The 21,865-nt window shown below is 35.2% G+C and overlaps 1 protein-coding gene across 1 annotated transcript in view; it reads right to left on the bottom strand.

Moving 5' to 3' along the window:
• ADAMTS20 (ADAM metallopeptidase with thrombospondin type 1 motif 20) overlaps positions 1 to 21,865 on the bottom strand; it is an 86,452-nt gene that overhangs the window by 40,994 nt on the left and 23,593 nt on the right. Inside the window, exons 5-15 of the mRNA XM_063155191.1 lie at positions 18,365 to 18,448; positions 17,546 to 17,670; positions 16,709 to 16,749; positions 16,294 to 16,399; positions 15,065 to 15,211; positions 14,221 to 14,362; positions 12,823 to 12,927; positions 5,904 to 6,049; positions 4,330 to 4,511; positions 4,097 to 4,233; positions 2,861 to 2,978 (exon numbers count right to left, since the gene is read on the bottom strand). Coding sequence (XP_063011261.1) covers positions 2,861 to 2,978; positions 4,097 to 4,233; positions 4,330 to 4,511; positions 5,904 to 6,049; positions 12,823 to 12,927; positions 14,221 to 14,362; positions 15,065 to 15,211; positions 16,294 to 16,399; positions 16,709 to 16,749; positions 17,546 to 17,670; positions 18,365 to 18,448 — 1,333 coding nt within the window. The remainder of the gene's footprint in view (positions 1 to 2,860; positions 2,979 to 4,096; positions 4,234 to 4,329; positions 4,512 to 5,903; positions 6,050 to 12,822; positions 12,928 to 14,220; positions 14,363 to 15,064; positions 15,212 to 16,293; positions 16,400 to 16,708; positions 16,750 to 17,545; positions 17,671 to 18,364; positions 18,449 to 21,865) is intronic.

Genomic DNA, 21,865 nt, shown 5'->3' with positions numbered 1-21,865 from the left:
AACACTGGAAACAACTAACAAATATAAACATGTAATCTGAGGTATTAATAAAAATTTTGATAATTTTTCCACTTATTTCACTGTGTTTAACAGTATTACTGTGGCTTTAGTTGATGCACCTCTGTGGGTAAATATTTAAATGGCAATATCCTTTTCATTTTGTACTGGTTTTGACTGGGATAGAGTTAGTTTTCTTCATAATAGCTGATAGAGGCTGTGTTTCGGATTTGTGCTGGAAAATGTTGATAATTCAGGGATGTTCTGGTTATTGCTGAGCAGAGCTTACAGAGTCAGGGCCTTTTCTGCCTCTCACCCCACTCCATCAGTGAGGAGGCTGGGGGTGCACAAGGAGTTGTGAGGGCATACAGATGGACCCCAGCTGACCACAGGGATATCCCAGACCACATGGCATCATGCTGGGCATATAAAACTGAGGGAAGAAGGAAGGGGGGAATGTTCAGAGTGACGGCATTTGTCTTCCCAATTCACTGTTTTGCATGACAGAGCCGTGCTTTCCTGGCTGGACACCTGCCTGCCCATGGGAAGTGGTGAACCAATTCTCGGTTTGCTTTGTGTGCACGGCTTTTGCTTTACCTATTAAACTGTCCTTATCTGAACCATCTGAATTTTCTCACTTATATTCTTCCAGTTCTTTCTCCCATCCCATTGGGAGGTTGTGAGTAAGTGACTGGCTGTGTGGTTCCAGCTGGGGTTAGGCCATGACAAATTTAATAATTTGTTAACTTCCTAGTGCTTTTAATCTATTAAAACTATGCCATGCATTTAAATGAAGATTTAATCTAATTACAGGTCCATCACATTTACCAGCTGGGGGCAGCACTGCAATTGCAAACTGACAAGATGCATGCTCGGGATAAATACAGGGTTTGGCCAATCTTTCAACATACTGGGAAGAAAACCAAAATACAGTTTAAAAAGCCCCTCATCTCACACACTGAAGACTTTGTCGTTGACATAATAGAATGAAAGAAGAAAAAATACAGGAGGAAACTATAAACAAAACTGCATAGCATGTTGTCAAGGATACACAAAGAGAATAAATCACACACTAGGATGCTGAGAATGACCATTGTCCAGGAAAGCCTCAGATACTCTAATTTGATGCAACAATAATAGCCAACATAGTAATAATGTGTACATAATTAGATTACCATCTCCTAAAATGGAAGCCAAGTAAATTCGTGTTTTGCTGTAATGGATTTTTGATTATTTCTTTACTACTGTTTACACAGTTACTGACAACATTGTAACTGCATGACTATAAGCTCACACCACGGGCTGCTATTATCAATTCCAAGTTCTGCCTTAGTAAAATGGCTCATTTCAGTTTGAAAGGGAAACAAATGAAGTTAAAAGAAAAATATCAAGTGCATATCAACATATTTAGCTGGTGACCCTAATTCAGAATTTTTTCTGAAAATTGTATTTCCTCAGACAATACCTTCAGTCATTTGCCTAGGGATGTCTTAGACCTCCCATGGACATGAGAGTTTTAGTGATCAGCTAAATACAATTTACTGTTTGCATGGCTCTATTCCTACTTGAGCACACCCCGTGATAATCCCAAATGTTCAGCATACTGTTCATTGGATAACTCAGCATTATCTCTTATATGCTACAATAAGAATATGAACATAATTTAAAACATTTCACTCACTAGAAAACCAAATAATAACTCAAGGCTTTCCTCATCCCAAAACATGGGGGCTTTTTTCCCCTTCAACTTCAATTGGAAGCAAATAAGTCGGTGACAATGGGAAGTCATTAAATCAGAGTGATAGTCTTGACCTTATTTGCATAACATCAGTTTCACATTATGGTCACTTGATTTGTAACAAATGCGTGAGTGACAAAATTCATGTGCTATCTATAAGCATCTTCTTAGGACAGACACAAGAAAAAATACATGTCATTGTATGGGACAGGTAGTTGTATAAATTTTTTGGTAATTTTCAATGCATCTGTGCCTTCTGCCAGGGGAAAAGAAAATCCAGCAGGATACTTGGCATACTTTCCTCAATCCCTTTGTTCCATGAAGATCCTATTTGGCAGCTCTCCAGGTATCATTTTCACTTCACCTGTGGTCTCTTTCAACTAGTGAGGTGTATGAAGGAGCCTCTAGGCAGATATTAACCTGGAGACTTCTGTCCTTATGTTCTATGCTCTAACTACTTAACTGCACTGCTACACACACAGTAGTCTCTCCACACTTCACAGAAAAGACTACATATAGAAGAACTATCAGTAGCTCTTGTAGAGAAACTAAATCAAATTAATAAGAAATACCAGGGTTACTCAGGACTTTCTCAATCACTACTTGTCAATGAGGAGGAAAAAACATAAATATTGTTACCCCTGTTCTCTGGAAGGAGGAGGGTCACATTTCATAGGCTGTATTTTTCACTCTAGGAGAAAAGGAACCTCATCAGCTGCTCACAACAGAAACTTCTTTGTATCTCTTTGCACAACCAAAATGAGACACTGGGATATGTTCAGCTGCAAAGTTTCAGACCAGAGAATGCAAAGTACAAAGCAGGAAACATTCATCCTTTCAAAGTACTTTTACTCTCATAATTTCTTTTATTTTTGGCTTTGACTTTTGAGGAGATTGATTTTTTTTTCACTAGAATGAGTTAGTATGTCATAGTGCTTGCCTCTGTATCCTTGAGATGGAATGTGACTGAAAACGAAAGATATTTTTGTTGATAGAGGCCCTAAAGAACATACACTGAAATCCTTAAATGTAAAGAATAATTTCTGCTTCCTTAAATTTAAAGAATAATTTCTAAGCCATAGTGAAGTGTGCATTAAGATTATAAAAAGGCAAAACAAACCTTACCATAATGAGCAGTGTTGAAAGTACCTGAAAGTGTCTTACATGAAGAATTATCACCACCACAGATTCCACATTTGTCTCTCTTTGCCTTTGAATTCAAAACATGATCACAGCCTGCTTGCTACAAATAATGATAAAAAAAAAGGCCCAGTGTCACTCAGCCCAATGGAAAACAATGAAAACAAGTAATATAAGCTTCCCACTACCCCAAAATATTGTTGTTCACTGTATATATATATATAAGTCTTCCTTGGGAATCCATTAAAAGCCATCAATAGTTTTGGATTCTGCAATGTAAGGATAAAATAGAATCGTGCAATCCCAACAGATTCCGTATGTCAAGATCTGTGTAAGAATACTTAACAGTACATAAAAATTTTGTATTAAAAAATCAACATAATTTATAAATTCTAATTTATATTTACATTAAAAGTCTTGGAAGTCTAAAAGCAGTATGTATGTATACATGGTCATCAATTCATTTAAACTCTGCCATTACAGAAAAGAAGCAAAGGAATACACACAGACTGTGCTGGTTAAAGTAACATAAGCACAATTTTTGTTTATGTATCTTTACTTAAACTTCCAGGGTTTTTTTGAACTATGATAAACAGGACAATTCTCTGGCATTTCCTCTTTATTCAACCATATAAAAATAAGCTATATTTCCTCCTCATTCTGAATTTGCTCAGTTTCACTGCAATCAGCAAAAGCTCAACAAGGCTCTACAAAAAAGTCTTGAATTGTTAAAATATAGCACCTTGCTTCTCCTAACAAAATCTTGTGGCAATGCCATAGCTGCTATTAAGCAGAGTGCTGAATTGATTTAAGGGTCAGTTCCTCCTGATTTGATAGTAAAATATTAATTACATAAACCATTTACCCTTGGATTTTCTATTTCTATTTACTTCTTTGGTAGCAGAAATGCAATGCTAATTTCACAGCATGCTTCTTTCCTCCCTTTATCCTAATTTTGGATCAGTTTCTCATTGCTCACTTGAACAATATTTACTCTTCCACATGTGAGGCTTAATGAGGCAAGACTGTGGGTCTTCAGATTCAACTATATGTTTTTAACTTAATTGCTTCCATTTCCAGATCTTTGATAGGTAGTAAAATTAACTTACGTAAACTCAGAACACCATATTTTCAGTAACGTTGATTTGTATCAATATTGATTATATACTTTACCACCTGTTAAAATTGATTTTAATAATTGATAAGTTTAGATTTAAATACCCTGCATAAGCCTTGAACACAAAGGTCATTGGTTTCTGCTCCACAGGGAGTACCATCAGCAACTCTGTCCTTCAGCTGATAGTAGGAAGTTGTTCCAGAAACTCGGCAAAAAAGTTTACAGCGATCTTTCATAGCAACTGGAAAGAAAATCCAAGAGGTTTCTTGTCTGTTTTAAAAGTTTAAATAAAATAACATTTTTATTGTGTTAATTGAAAAGATGTGGGATTACTTACTACCACTGTACTTTGGAAGCCAGCGAACAGCAGAGGTAAGACCATTGATATTGAAGTGCTTGCCATCAAACTCGGAGCACTGTTGCTCCCGGAAATCTTTTTTCCCTTTTGGACATGAATCAGTATTACATGACCGAAATTTCATCCTGCGACCAACACAATACCTTCCTTCATTTCTTGGCCTAAGATAAAAGTAAATGTAAAACACATTCATTTTCTAAAATTGCTGTTTTACACAAAAAGTGGCCTCAGTCACTGATCTAAGGAGGAAAATCTCACAAAGCATCCTGTCAGCTGCGCAACTGATTTACACATGCTCAGCTTCTACTGTGCATTCAGTTATACCCAAAATAAACCCAAACCTTGTGAAATACTGTTGCTGAGATGGTAATCTCACTGAGGATGTTCATTAATACATTATTACTTTTACTTCTCCAACAGCTATAACTGTTTACCCTGAGTAAAAGCATTAATAATTTTAATGCTTTTATCAATTTAGCTGAGATTACAGTCATATTTCTACACAAGCGGCACCTCCCTCAGTAATTTGAAATTTTTACTTTACAGAGTGACAAAGAAAGAGGACAATTAGGAGCTAACACAGTCTTTTCTGTACTCTTAATATTGGTTTCGCTTTGGGGATCAAAAGAATAAAAAAGGGAAATTGTGGAAAATGCCCCATTTACCGCAAAGTCTAGAATACATTTTAACAGTTATAAACCAAGACACAAAATAATTCAGAATTCGTATGTTCTTTGGGAAGAAAAAAAGAATAAATCAACTGCAAATTGATACAATCAATTACAAGGGACTGAAAGAGGCATTATCTAATGGCAATCTAGTCTACTGCCTCTTACTCATCAGAGAAAATAAAATAACCTGAGCCATTTGATTGAATTTCATTTATCCTACTGATAACATCAAGCTGACATAACTTCCTAGAAAAACACTGAAACTACTCAGGCACCAGCTGTAGTTCTCCTTCTGGACAAGTTAAGGGTAAAGTTCTCCTTGACTTTTATTACAGAGAACAAAATCCACATGGAATTATTCAGTCAATGTAATTTTCTAATTATAAAGGGAAGTTTTAAATGCCTGTGTTATAACCACTGCTCCTTGTGGGTTGTTACTGGTGGTGATGTTGTGGAAAAGCCTTAAATCAAATCAAATCAAGTGTTTCACTAAAGAGATTAGTAGGGAATACATGTATTTATTTTTGCAGTTCTTACTGCAAAAAAAGCATCTTATGTTTAAAGAAACCTCAACAGTTAGAGTAAACCTAGAAAAAAAGACCCTGCCAAACTAATTTTTTAGAAACATCTGCACGAATGGATAATATTGCAGAAAGACATAAGTAATCTAAAGGTCCTCTGCATAATAAAGTCTGTAAACTTATCTATTTCCAAACATGGCTGAAACAAGCATTTTTTGTTGGAGACTCAAACTGATTTGCACAGCCCACAATACCTCTATTTTATTTTGAGCCAATCCATAATTTTCTAATACCTTCATTATGTAAACGTAAAACACATTAGAACATAATAAAAAATGTGAAACACAATAAAAAAACATACTCTGGTCGATTACACAGTCTGGTGGTGCTCTTGATTCCACCTCCACAAGTTCTTGAACACGAGCTATAAGGTCCCCATGGTCCCCATTCTCCATCTACAGGGCGCAGCTCCATTTCTTTGCTCACACAAATTCCATGGCGGCAGTGCTGCAGTGTCGACAAACAAAATAAAACTTGCAATTCAGGTAAAAGGTTACAGCCTATTTGAGGCAGAAAAAGAATAAAATTTAAGCAACCACTACTCATATCTGGATCTGGATATTTTCTAAGATGTTCCATTTCCTTTAAGATAACTTCCTCAGTAGTCTTGTTTTTTAAAATGCTATCCAGAGTACTTTGATAGCTAGGAAATCTACTGGATATTGAATACTTATCTGTCTTGTCACTTTATTCAAATATCTCTATAAGATCTTGAATTCCTGCTACACTTTAATGCATAAAGTTCAAAAATACAACTGTCTCTTATATATCAGATTTTTTTAGTTTAATTTTGAATTCATACTGATGCAAAAAGTGAAAAGTTAAAAGAAACCACCAAGAAAATCAGGGTGTTTTGAACATCTCAAAAGCTAACTATTTAGTGGGATTGTTTGGAAAAAGCAGACAAGCATTTAAGACCTTGATAATGTAAATCAAGATGATGCTATAGTTTCATACTTGAACCGAGAATTTCATACCTATAACAGAAGGTGTAAAATATTTTAATTTATTAACATTTTATGCATTTTTAAATTTACTACTAATTTAACAAAGCTATTAACATTAAAACGGAATTAATAGTTAAATTTTAAAAAAATAGTAAAGAAATAATAATTCTTAGAGCAAGATACTACATTACAATGCCTATTATGTTACTTTACATCTCATTCTCAGTGAAGAATTACCTATTTCCACAAAAAAATTACATAAAGGAGGAATTTTCATTTTGTCTGCTGGGATTTACATTATTAGGAAGGCAAAGACTGCAAGACTATTTTGTGGTCATGCCAGTTATGAGACTTTACCACACTGTAACTGTACACTTTTACTGTTTATAGAAAGTAATTATCCTTTTTTCCCCAGAAGCACCAACCTCTTGCTTCTAAGTATTTACTATCCCTGTTCCTGACTGCCTATGTTTCCACTTCAGTGATTATTCAGAAAGTACATGACTAAAAAGTCTAAATCAGAATCCTATGATGGGTGCATGTGTGACTTTTTCCAAAGAACCAACAGGAACTACCAGGACTAATCCTATTGATGACTTAGAGCAGTTTGAATTCTAATTCACTTGTATCCTTTAGAAAATCCCAAGTAGTATATTTGATCACAACACAGTGGAATAGTTTACATACTAAAATAGAATATTTACGAGATACTATAATTTCAGCATTACATATCCTGCTGACTTCTATGTGGGAAACGTGTCAACTTTGTCCTTGACTTCAAACACCCTCTGAGGCATCAAGGACTGCCCTCATCTGGAGACAAGACACCGGCCAGGACTGAATACATGGGGTCAGTGTTCATACATAATAGAGAGAATTCTTTATGTTAGATGCCTGTTTGCAGACTCAGGATTAGATTGTCCATTAATTAGGTTTGTTGTCAGGAGGGATTCTGCTAGTTGTATTGACAGGGAGTGACTCATCCCATCTTTCCCTGCAGGAAATATAGAGTATGGATCAGTCACTAGAGCAGGTTATATCAACTCAATTGCTTGTTATTTCTAAAGCCTAGGCTTTGCCTCTCTGCAAGACAAAACAGCCTCAAATTACCTTAAACTCAAGAACGATTTTGATAAATAAAGTCTCTGGCACATAAAACCTTTTAATAACCTCTGATACACAAAAGATTAAATAATAAAACAAGTATTAAACCTCCTATTTTTTACAATTAATTTAAATGTACATAAATGTACAATTTCTTGAGAGTTATTACAAATTTATTGCAGAAACTACCAAGAAACAAGTTTCACTGAACACACAAAAATTGTGTGTACTCTTTCTGAATATAGCTGACTGGCACAAAATTCAAATCTTGTGGTTTTATCACTGCTTAAAATAACTCCTCAATTTTTTTTTCCTTATTAGTATATGCTTTTGTTATATTGATACTTATGCTCACATGCTATCAAACATTTTGTTCGCAAAATAGGAATTTTTTACAGAAACAGGTTCTCTTTTCAGGCTTGTGCCTAAGTTCCTAATCAAACTTGATGATAAAATTGCTGGCCTGAGTAATTCCTTGTCACACCAACTCTTGCATATAGACCATATCTTTTAATCTCTGTATGCCTCCCCCTAAGAATATGATCATTCCAGTTGACTCTCAGACCCAAAGCAAATGCATAGAACTGTGTAAACAATTCAGTCAATTGGGCAGATCATCACTTAATGCTAAAACTAATGCTTTAACCTAAAACCAGAAAGCCACCATTATTTCACTGCATATGAATTTTCACTGGAGTGCTTACTCTTAGTCTGTATTATTTTTTTTCAAGATGGCCTTCATGTACCTTTACATGCAAGCCTTCTAATACCTAATGTCAAATCCCTAGCAATCAATGGTAGACTTTCTACATAGTCCATCCATAAGGAACATTAAGAACTTGCCTTTCCAAGAACTGTCCTTAGCATCTTACGAAATAATTTTTTTCTACTATAGGCTGAAGAGTCTAAATCTTCCTTTACAAAATGAACACTGCATTCCAATATAGACAGTGATCTAGCATTTAGGCTCTTTGTCCTTCCAGAAAAACATTTACAATAACTTGAAGGCAGATTTCAAGAAAAGAGTTTTTAAACAAAATTTTATAGCCTCAACAGTACAATTTTGATCCATAAAAATGCAAAGCATATGCTTACATCTGGGATTTTAATAGCTTATTCAACAAACTTGTCTCAGCTATTATTCAGCTGCATTCCTACAGAAGCAACATGATGAAGTCAAGGTAGAAAACTCCTGCACCAGACAGGTTCCAGATGTTTCTCTGTGAATTCATTTGAATAATTGCTTCACTGAGAAAAGTATGATACACAGAGCTTTCATAAACTTAAATATAATTGCTAACAATTTTTTCTACATTCTTATGGCAAATATAGCATACGTGTCATGTAAAGGGGATATGACACATGATTCCAAACATACCAATTGCAGCAAGTGGCGAGGCTGCTCTAGTCAAGATCAACATTTGGTTTTCTGTCGAAAAACCTAGAAATGCTTCAAATTTGGAATCAATAAACCTATGGGTACCCAAACTTGTTTTTATTAATAATCTCCTTAAAATAAGCACTTGGAGTCTTTCCTATGGATTAACCTATGACTAGATAAATTGCTTTTGACAACTTTCAATTTATCTCTAACTAAACTTTCTAAATTTCCAGGAAAGCAATCTTGGAAGAAATTATTAAAGCGTTACTTGACAGGCTATGCTTAACTTTGACTGAATGAAGGATAGGGGTGGATGCATGCAGAACAGGACTAGAGCTTCTCTGAAATCAAGCACTTCCCACACAACCCACCAAGATGAGAAGTGGGACCCTAAGGTACATTAAAGGAGCTAAACTAGAGCTAAACTAGAGTTAATAAAATGAGCATACAAAGCAGAAGAAATGGAGCTTCGAACTGAAGGTGTCACCACAGCATCTCAGGTCTTTATCTCAGACAAGTCTACATTTATTACTCAAATGACATTATCTACAAAATCCACACTATTTAAGTTTTTTTCAATGTTTTCAACTTTTTCTTACAGAAAAATTGCATAATTTTTTCTCCCTTGAAACTTCTAATTTTCTGAAATTATAGCTCAAAGAAAAATATTTCACAGAAATCCCAGCTTACAGAAAAAATTTATGGTTTGAGCCCATACTTTACTCTGTTCTTACAGTTCAAAAAATCTGCGGCTGCTTTCCAGATGGTGAACATATTCCCCTATCCCCAACTCTGACAAAATCCACATGATTTTTTTATACTTACTTTACATATATATACATTGAAAGTATTTATTCTTTCAGATTCAATATCTTCATGTATTACATTGACGAAGTAGTCATCAATGCTATGTCAAGCTATGCAACAATTCTTAATAATAATCAATTACTGGGTACTACCTACCAGTCAAGAACAGCAAATATAATTCAGAATTAGATGAGTATTTCTTTTACTGTTCAAAGCAATTCTTTGTTGCTCTGCATTCTCATTCTCAGTTATATCTGTATCCCTGTCTTTTATGCCAAAAGGACTAGGATGAAATCTTAACTTATTTGATTGCTATTCTGAATATTTTTAGATGCTATCTCAATATACATTACATATCTACAGTGAATAGAATTGATTAACATGTCTCTAAAACACAGAAAAGCACATTCTTTCCAATCCAACTGTTACTTGTACCATGTGAATTCCTTCTTGCTGTTAAAGAGATTTTTCCAAACTTCATGGACAGTTAGTTTTTTACAGTGTTCAAGTAGCAAACTGCCATTATGCAGAACACGGGGATATCCCCAGGACACTGAAAAGTTTAGGTCAGAATCATATAGCTATGTCCTACCTCCCCATTCCAATGCTCAAGGAATCAAAAGAATATGGGCATATTTCTATACTCCTCAGGAATCCAGGAAGGACCAGAGTGCAAACTTTTGGAGTGCCTCAAAAAACCAGTAATAAACGACTCATACTTTACTGGGTATTTTTGCTGTTATTTTCATATCAATAAAGACTTTTTCTGAGAATGCCACTCCTGAAAGAGAGGTGTTTTCAACAATTTTTCTTCTTTGGAGGTGGGTTTTTTTTGACTCAGATATGCTTCACTAAATCCAACTGTTAGAGCAGTTCATAGAGCCAGATTCAATAATACAACACATGATGCTTGAAATCTGAACTTAAAAAGTTGATACTAAAATAACAAATGCCTTAAATGGGTCTTTTCTGTATCCATCACAGCAATAATCTTGTAAATGCTAAAAATAAATCAATTTAGCTTGCTGGGAAATGTTAATTACAATTAATAGTCACCATCTCTTATGCCCATTAACATCAGCGGCAACTTGCAGTCTGAGCTTGAGAAGAGCTGTCCCTTAGTCAGGAACAGATGACAAGTTGTCAGATTAATTAACTGCTGTTCTTTCTTACATCTTTCAGAGGTAATGACCATAATTAGCTCTTTACTTCCTAGAGAAAAATGGTTCCACTGTGCTAATTACATAAAAAAGGTTTTTGTATTCTTCTGTAAAAGAAGTCCTCTGATGTTGGCAAATTAGAGTCAATTTAACTGAAGGTGACAAATGAAGTTTCCATAAAAGAAGAACTTCCTTTCTGATGAGTGACTGACTGAAAAATGGGTTAAACATTTTAACACCAACAGCATGCAGAGGCTACAATCAAGCAAAGCTTCCACTACAGCCTTCAAGTAACTTTTTCTGATCTTGCAGAACAGAAAGAAGCCATTTGAGAGAGTTTACCCACTACATTTGTTTTCCATTAAGACACTATTTTCAAACTCCTCATTAATATTGTCTTACCAAACATAGAATCTCGTAAGATTAAAAGTTATTGGGGAAAAATTAGAAATAACTGAGTGAAATGTAGCTGCCTATTATACAAGGAAATTAAATGAGAGCTTTTAATAATTTTGAACATATAAAATTATTTTTAAAAAAATTAACATTGCTCCCACATTGCCCCCTGAAGCCGCCAAAGCACACTACTATATAAAAGCAGCTCAAGATAATAAACCACCCACACTTAAGATAATCATTGTCATACATTACCATGTAAAATCTCAAAAAGATTTTTTCTCCCAATACCCTGACAAATAAGAAAACACTTCTGTTTGCTGGTGGTGAAGTAAGACATGAAGAAGACAAATACTAGACCAGTAAAGAACTTAAGCACCTTATTTTTATTCACTTCCCAAACCACACACAAATCCAAAACTGATAGCCACAAATCTTCACTGGAAACTGGATACAACTAGCCTCTGCCATTGCTTGTGTTTCTATCAAGGTTCTGTAAGTGTCTTGACTATATCTAGTAATAAGATATTCATGACCCTTATGGACATCCCAAGGAAGGCTATATTGTCCAATTTTACAGATCAGGATCAGAATTCAAAGACTTGCAAATGAAGAAGCAGTGAGTAGCACCCTTATCACCCAAAAACTCCTTACCAAATAAACCAATGAGCAGAATATAGGAAATGCAGTTTCCACTTCTTTTTCTTTAATCTGTCAAAGCATTTAATCTGTACTTCAAGCAGCCAGGTAGTCTTACACATTGGGAGATAAATGAAAAGAAAGCTCCTGTTTCTAGCACTGAACAGACCCAAATATCCTGAGTTATGTTACAATAGGAAAGACAGAAAATGAACATGAGTTATGTGTGCTAAAGGCACTTCCTGGAGCAAGTGAAGAGCTATTGACACGTTTTCCTATTTGCTCTGAAACAGATACAATGCAGATATAAATACCTGAGACTAGAATCCAAAGACTCCCTCTTTCAAAAAGCATACACCTGTACCTAAGTGACTCATACTTAATTTGTGCTGGTTCAATAAACAGCCTCTACAAGATGAACTGGGGGAAACACAGTTTAAGGATGTCATATTTCAGATAATTTTACTTTGGACACTACCAATCAGGAAAAAAACAACTTATGCATGAGCTGAACATTTCAAACAGAAGGAAAGATGTCAACTTTCCCCTGACTTCTTTCACCTATTTTAAAGAAGTGTGGCACCTGTAAACTTTCATAATTACTCTGAACAGACAAACTGTGGGTTTTTATGTCACAAGATTACAGAACTAAGAGAAACTGCATGTAAATTCAGGTAGACAATTTTCACACCATCAGTAGTCTATAAGCATAGTATTGCCACACAGCCACACACTTTCTTACCTACATCCAAAATTGCAAGTACTGAGAAACAAAACAAGGCTTACCATGCCTATACCACAAGCTGTTCCATCAGCCAAAGGCATGTGCTGAGTACGACAACCCTTGTGAACACCTTCTGTGCTTGTGCACCATAAGCGTTTGCATTGTTTCTAAAAAGAAAACCACGTTACTTTTTTTGCACTGGCAACACCATTTTAGACATTAGCTGTGATTATTTTACTGTTTTATTGATTGTGTTATTTTTATTTTCTCACACCATGCAGGCTTAGGATTTGCTATTGTACTACCATGTTTTCACAGATAAAGCCCCACAGAACCAAAACAGATTTTGCTTAAGACCAAGCAGGAATGTGGAATTTCTGAAATTGATCCCATGAGATTAATAGATAACTTCATTTTCTACTTCAGTAGAAAATTTTTTTAAAAGTGTAAGAGGTTATGGGTAATACTACACCCAACAGTTTCCACTGAATCCCCCAGAAGAAGACCCTAAGTGAATTTAACAGGAATTAAATGTACTGTCTAGAAAATAAGGCAGAAAGCCTCATTTTCAAATTGCTAAAAGACTCTTAATAGACAAATAACCCTTACAGATTAAACAAATTTATAAATCAGTTTTCAGTAACACCATCTTCAGGTGTTTGAAATCCTCTTTTCCTCTCCTTTAATATTCTCACAAAGCCTGACCCCTCTTATACAACATTTTACCTCACCAAAAAGCTCCACTTAATTCAGTTTGAATTTGAGCTTAAATGCTCTTCTTTAAACAGCTCCAACAAGACATACAATGCTGGTAGAGGAATTTTACAAGTTGCTCCAAAATCTAACTCTACCTGAAATCTTGTCAGCAGTGAATAAAGTGCTATAATTGTGTTTACATTGCAACAGCCACATTAAGTTTTCAAGATATATCTTAAGTTTCAGGACTAATCTGTTTGAGTTTTCTCTCAGTTTTGTATACAAAAAACTGTCAGGCATGAAAATATTTTTGGACTCTGACAAAGTAGAGGGAATCTACAATTTGGAACAAACATTTAGAAGAAATGTTTGAGATAGTCTATTTTTAAGCTGTAAGTTTCTAAAAAGCATTAAAAGAAGCAGAGAAGCAAGATCTGCTAATGTAAGATATTATGAAAACATTTGCAGGAAGTGCTGAAATAAATCCCTTTAAGTTGTTGCAGGAAACTTTAGCATATGCAGCTTTAGATATTTTAAAAGAATTCTCACATTCATAGATATGGAAATCAAAATGAATTAAACCTATTTTCTATTGCTATAGATTTCTCACATGTGAAATTGCAATGCTGTATACTGAACTCTTCCACTTCAAAACAATATAACCTGAAATTTTACTTATTTCAGGATAAAATCATTCCAAAACCAGTACTTTTCAGTAATTTTTTAGCCTAGATTAAGCATAACTTTGCCTGTTTTTCACTCACCATGTAAGGGCATACTTGTGACCCAATACCAAAAGTAAGCTCACACTGCTTGTTGACATCATACATTGACCCAGGCAGCTGAGAGGAGAGATGGAATGTTTCTCCACTAGGTTTGTCTAGGAGGCACTCACCATAACCAGTACTGTTGTAAAACAGGAACAAAATGTGAATAAATCACTCAACTCATTGGGAACCTCCTCACTATTCACACAACATTTTACACACACATATCTCAGTGGAGTTATGTGTTTGAATGCTTACTTGCCTGTATAATGACTTTAATTGAATTAATGAATAAAGAAATGTACCAGATCACTTGATTTTCCTTTTTTGTATTTTGCATTTAGATCCACCAAAAAAAATTAAGTGGGTTTTTTTCTCATTTTTTAAAAAAAGAAAAAATGGTACTACCTAAATTATACTCATCACTTATTTTCAACATAAAAACTTTAGAAAATAAAGGGTGCCTATTCTAACCTACTAAAATAATCCTAAAGGTATTTTCAATCAAAAATACCACTACATTAAAAAAATTTCTAAGCTTTACATGTTCAGTGCAACTTTAATGGCTATAATTCACAAAAAAAGTTAAATACATGTATTTTTCTGGAGGACCGAGGCCCTGCAAGTCAGTGGTTAAACCAAAGAACAGTGCAAAAACTATATTTAAGCAATACCTTTAAAATACTTCTCAGAAATAAATGAAATTGGTAAGGCAAAAAAAAAAAACCAAAAAAAAACCAAAACAAAACAAAACAAAAAAAAAAAAAAAAAACAAAAAAAAACAAAACAAAAAAAAAAAAAAAAACTCCACTCCAAACCATAGCATTATATTGATACTTACTCAAGAAATTCAGTGATGTGTTTTTGACTGCATTTTGACCAGGTCCATGGACTTGTATGATAATTTAAAGTTGGAGCCATCACATGATATTGGTGTTTAAGTCCAGCTTCTTTACATTTAAAACTATCATCATGAGGCACATTAAACCTAAAAAGCAAAAGAGATAAACTCCAAAACAAATTCAGCAATAATTAACTGAAACTTTCTTTGCTGCAGCAGCAAATGCTTGAATTCTGAGTTTGAGAATGCCTTAAAATTTACTGGGACTTAATGCATCTATCTGACCTTTTGGCAATATCTTTAAAATTACTTACATAATTATCCCCTTATCCAAATGCTCCTAGTTGTATAGTGGTGGGTACAGGAAGAATTGTACAAGTAACATATTTTTTTAGCTTACCAGCAAAATTCCAGTGTTGTAGGAGTGCAACACTATAAAGGAACAACCCATGTCCTCAACTGAATATACAGGCCATGGCTGGTCTGTTCACAACATGCAACCCAACACTCACATCATAACTCGAACTACTCAGAAACAAAAACTGCAGAGCACATCAATATCATACTCAATGCAACTAACATCTTACACTACTATCTCAGTTCAAGTACCAAGACAAATAGCATGTGTCTAAGTGGACTTGCAGGCACAAGAAAATGAACAAGCTAGCTACTGAGCTCTGTACGGTCGTCGTTACCTACACTGCAGCATGCTCATGGAGCTAGAGTATAGCACCTTTCTGCCATCACTGATGAGGTATGCTTCATAAAATAAAATGCTGTCATCTCCTCTTATTTTTCAGTGTAAAGTATTTCTCTTTGTGTTACTCTACTGTACTCTGAAAGGATCAAACACAAGGAAGAATATTTCTGTGTTATATTAACAATTGTCTTTTCTTAAAGGTAAATTCCTAACAGAGCTAGAATACACTTAGATTTAACAGAACTATGTTGTACTACCTAGGGTATGCCCCAGTGTCTCAACCAGTTCATATGACAAAAGGACAGAATTAATCTTTTGGACAGTTTTCCCTAGAATTCAGGATACCAACCAAGTTATAAAACTCACAATTTCTTAACCAGGCTCACTGCAAGAGGCAAAAATAATGACTCTTCTGAAAGGCCACATTAAACTGCACCCTCTTAGAAATACAAAGCCCACTGCTGAAAATTGGTCACATGAAAAAGGAAATTAAACAAAAACAATTACCTGCCAAGAAATAGGTACTTACACATGTCCAAGCTCATGTGCTATAGTAAAAGCAGCACTCAATCCATTTTCTTCACTTACAGAACAACTGCGCAGTGGGTCGCACATTGTACCTAGCTCTGCTAAACCTGCAAAATTGAATCCTTGTATAAAAGCTTAAGGGAATGAATTGTCACATATTGCCATGCATTACAGTGAATGCTATGGCACTCAAGTCAAAAGCTGTGCCTCAAGTATGCAGCAAATTTACACAAAACAAACAACCACCTGGCACCAAAGTACACGCCAGGAGAGAATAGCAATAAGAAATGGGAAACCATTATTTTTGTCTGTGTGGTTTAAATTTTGTATCTATTTTCTGACTATTCCTAAACCAATATTGACACTGATATTCTTATGTATGTAAAATCATACTGATGAAAAAGAGAGTAACTCACCAAGAGTATCACACTTCTCTCTAGCTCTGCAGATATCTTCCCTTGAAAGAAAATATTTATTACAAATAATTAGAGTATATAAAAGAATATTTGAAAAGTATTTCACTGTTGCTACACTAGTTACAGCAATTGCAAATCTGATTCTCATTCTTTAATGTTACAGGCCATTCAAACCATTTAAATTCTAGTGAAAGAAGTGATTTAAATTCACCAGACTAAGTCCACAGTGAGGCCTTTTATCTAGCAGCAAAGAATAAAAATTTATCATGTTCTTTCTCTAGAATGCAGAAGGTAGCTTAAGTATGAAATGATGCTGAAAAACATGCAAATTGCAGTATACTTGAAACCTTATTGAAAGAAAAATCAGTGAAAAAGAGACTATTCCAGTGAATGAACATCAGAACCATCACTGAGGTGACTGGTGTACGGGCAGAAAACATACTAATATTTATATGCTTTCCATTTTAAGCTTTTCATAGCTCTGATCAGGCTATCGGATGCTGTCTGTCACTGCATCCTTCAGCTGACTCTAACAACACTCCTCCCCTATCACATGTAAGTACCAAAACTAGAGATTTAACTTCCTTGCAACACTTGCAGGTCTAATTAATTTCTATAATCTTTAATGGAAGGATAATCAGATGCTTATCTATCAATATAGCAATGTCAGAGTAATTGCTCACATATTGATAATCAGTGTTTTGGAAGGGCAAGATAGTGTTATTCACTTATCTATGAATAATGTCAGTGGAATGGTTGAAAGATTATATTGTAAAAACAAAACTGAAGCATTTGTCTCACCTAGGTGGGTAATTGTGGCTACTTTAGATACTGTACCTCGTGATGAGAACAGCAGTATCGTGATGAGAAGGGTGAGTATCATCCAAAGTGTTTTGTGCTTGCTGCCATAAGCAAAAATTACGCAGAGTGGTAGCTGCATTAAAAGTGATAGCTGGTCCTTCCTAAGCAAGAAATGGCCAAAAACATCAAATAAGGGCTTCAATATTCATGCACTTGCACTTACTGCATTGTCATTTGTGCTGCTAATCTACAAAGTAATGACTTGTGCATGGAAAGAAAGTCAGCAGGACTCGACATAAGAATTCCCTCAGCACATTTTTTGAAGGGCCAGATCTGAAGTCATCAGTCATAAGAACCCATTATCCTAAACAATGTATGTGAGCATTCACCATGTGTTCAATATTAGCAAATATAGTGACAAAACATTTATAATAAATAAATATAAATCCACATATTTGAAAAGCAAGTACTTCTTACAATCTTAAAATACTACAGCTGTTAGGGCTGAAAGCCTGCCATCGAAACCCTCTATAAAAAGTACTATTTTCCTGTCATGTTTCCATGAGCACAATCACACTTCAGGTAGTTCTGCCATAAGCTTTCATATACTATCTGGTTTATGTCAGTATAGGTCAAATGAACTTACTAATACAGACAGGAAAATAGAGGCATTAAATACAGGCCTTGAAGTTAACATTGCATTTGACATATTGTTTCCTATTTTAAAACAACATTATGTAGTTAAAAAAAAATTATATTTAAACTAAAAAAGAACAACTTTGTAATTACAATGTAAGTTCATGCATTTTGTTTTTAATATAAGAAAGAAATCTTTTAAATATTTATTTTTCTTACCTGTTCATTGTGAATTACAATTAAGTTGACAATTACTATATTTATAAGATTTCCAATACTTGAATCTTTATAAATAGCTGCAACCTAAAGATAAAAAAAGATTAGAGTATTAAACTCACTTGGTAAACTATCTCTTTTAATGAAACAAACAAATCACCAATGCAAACCAAGCCACTACACAACAGGTATCTCATGCATCCAACTGTACCTTCTACCCAAGGACACGGTCACAAAAAAAATAATATCCAAATAGCTTTACTATAGTCATTTCCAAACAGACAGACAACATGTTGAAATGATAATGTAAAAAGTACACATATAGTTTATGGATAAAATATCAAAGAAAGGAAAAAAGTACTGTTACTGTGACTGTGAGGCATAAGCTGCTTTATATGGATGATTTGCAGAATCAATGGAAATATTAGAGAGCCTTAAAAAGCAACTTGGAACAAATAAGTTTTTATCTTGCTCTTAATGGAAGTTAGACTGAGCTGTAAAACTGTATAAAAAATAAACATGACATATACAAAGGTATCTTTCTGCATTCATAAAATTTGTATTTATATACCCAACAGGCATTTTTATACATACTCTTACAGACAGATAGTAAAATTCATGAGTCAATTCCATGCAACTTTCAAAGTGGACTACTTTGAAAGTTATTTTTCATAAAAACAGTATAAAAAATTTATGCACTCCAAGTAACAGCTTCAGATACCTCAGCCATGTGAATTCTGGCTTAAAGCAGTAGTCGAACGACAGCCTTATGTAAACAAGAGTTGCCACCAAACACAGAAGTACTGCCTTTCCTCCCTTCAAGCTTGTGCTAAGGCTGCAAGGCTCCAAAGTGATCAAGGAACTGATACAACTGCAAATTTTTGGGTTTTTTTTTAATCACATTATACTGGTCAATATGCTCTCATTTCTTGTGCAGTCTCCAACACAAGTGCTGACAGAGGGAAACGGGAAGAAGAACAGACTTCTTTCAGAAGTCTTTTGAGCCACTTGAACTGGCTCAAATTGCTTGTGAAACCACAGCCTTGCAGTGTATAAATTCTATTTACCTGAGGTCAAGTAATACTGCTAAAACTTAGAACTGGGGCTCCCAACTCATGCCCTACCTTTCTCTAAACTGGAGACACTATGCAGTACTGTCCTTCATTCCTTTGTTGACAAACAAGCTGGAAGTAGAGGATTCAATAAGAGTAGGGGCTTCAGAACCCATGTGGAGAACATATTTCAGAGAAGTACAGCTATTGTTTGCTTCTTTCCATACAGACTCCTTTCTTGGTAACTAACCAGCAAGTAGCCAATTACTCTTAGGTGGGAATAAGGAACATCTCTCAAATACTCACAAAAGTGCTGAATCCATTGGGCATGGACAAACTCAGAAGCCTTTACAAAAGGTATCTGAAATGCTCAAGCAAAATTTAGGCAGAATTGAGGGGAATAAACTATCATTTTTCTAATATCAAAATTACTTAACCACAATCAAGCTCATAATGTATTCTTCTACTTTGAAATCCACTTTGATAAACTTAGAAAGGATATTTCTGGACCTTTATCCTCTCCACAGTCAAAGTATACTCCTATAGAAACTGCTGTTTTACAATAACACAATTATCACATCCATCTCAACTCATGTAACCTATAGGGAGCAAATTCCTATAGGTTTGCTCCCTATAGGTTACATGAGTTGAGATGGATGTGATGGTCAATTAAGAAGGAGAAGGGATGAACTGTTCTGTAGACATGACTATCTAGAGATATGTATTTAAACATACATTTTCATACAGGACATGAAGAGCAGCTATTTCATTTCTTCATCCCTTTACTATGGAAAGAGACAAGATGTTTAATTTTCAGATGTATGAGGCTAAGGCAGATTAATTCCAGCCCAGCTCTTTCAAGTTTTACTTTTCTTCAGCAAAGAAGAAACAGAATATGGATTCATATGGCATTCTAAAATCATGTCGGAGAGGAATCTGAGATGAGACCTGTGAGGATCTTTGCCATATTCCAAGAATTGGAAGACACTTATTCCAAGGATTGATTCTAATACCATTTAAGCTGTTATAAGAGGCACTTACAACTGAGAATTTGTTACAGTATAAACTTATACAAGAAGATTACTTGTGTATAGCACTAACACAGACTTTTTTCACTGGACATGGTTGTTGCACTTGTCCTTGTAGACTTTCATGGATTCACACAGGCCCACTCCTCAAGCCTCTCCAGAAGGCATCCCTTCCCTCAAGCAACTCAACCGAATAACTGAACTTGGTGTCACCTGAAAACTTGCTGAGGGTGCACAAAATTACACTGCCAGTGTCATTGATGAAGATATTAAAAAGTGTTAGTTCCAATACGGACCCTCGAGGGAGGGACACCACTCATTACTGGTTTCTGTTTGGAAATTGAGCCATTGATGATACCTCTTTGGAGTGGCCATCCAGTCAATTCCTTATCCATCTAACAGTCCATGCATCAAATCCACATCTTTCCAATTTACTGGACAGATTGCAGTGGGGGGCTGTATCAAAGGCTTTACAGATGACCAGGCAGAGTTCTTTCCTTGCCCCTGGTGCAGTTACTCCATCACAGAATGCCACTAAATTAGTCAGAAACATATCTTAATTAACTTGTAAATCAGTCTTGTTAGTGTCTGGTTTTGGAACAGAAAGCTCTGAAGCTCAGGAACCAGATGAATTTCACTGGCTGTCAAGTAAAGAGCATGCAGGTCATCTGAGGTAGTGACACAATCAACAAAAACCAACACATGACTTGTCCAGTACTCTAAGACTATATATATCAGGTCGAATACGCAAAGGGATTGAGAATTGAATGGGAGAGTTAACTAGGTTCAGCCAACACCAAACAATGCCTGCATGCCTAAACTGTGACTTTCAACCTTCAGTGCAAAATTAGCCTTAAGTTTCCCAAATGCCTCCTCTGCTATAGTAGAGATAATTTCTGCTCCTGGGTGATTAGAATGATCCAGGCAAGGAGTTAAGGCTGGAGACTTCTTGTAACTAAAACTTAGCAGTTCTTGTTCATCATTGTAGCAGTACTTATACCGTAGTTGATGGATGTTCCCTCATATACATTAATAGTTCTTTGAAAAAAATCTTTTACTGCTGTGCAAGTGATTTCTGTCAAGGTTATCCTGCTGACAAAATCTGGAAACATAGAGGAGGCAAAGAAACCAACACAAAACACAGATACAAGAGTGCTCCATCCTGCCTGTTGACCCAATGTCCATTTAAAATAATTGAGCAAGAGTGTATCTTCAAAACACAAAACTAGTTACTCATACCTCAGAGGAGCTGCATTAGACTGAGTAAGTATATGAGAGAAAAATATCTCATTGCATGCCTGAAGAGAATCTGTTGCAGGACTTTCAACACTATATCTATGCACCATCTGAATTATGTACTGGTTATCTCTCTGCAGAATAGCTGAGGACTGGAATAATGTCATGTAGATGCCAGAGGTCTGCAG

The sequence above is a fragment of the Melospiza melodia genome, chromosome 4 (genome assembly GCF_035770615.1).
Source record: "Melospiza melodia melodia isolate bMelMel2 chromosome 4, bMelMel2.pri, whole genome shotgun sequence".
Taxonomy (NCBI): Eukaryota; Metazoa; Chordata; class Aves; order Passeriformes; family Passerellidae; genus Melospiza; species Melospiza melodia.
The sequence above is the reverse complement of the archived record's forward strand: the minus strand, read 5'-3'. Positions and strand labels throughout refer to the sequence as shown.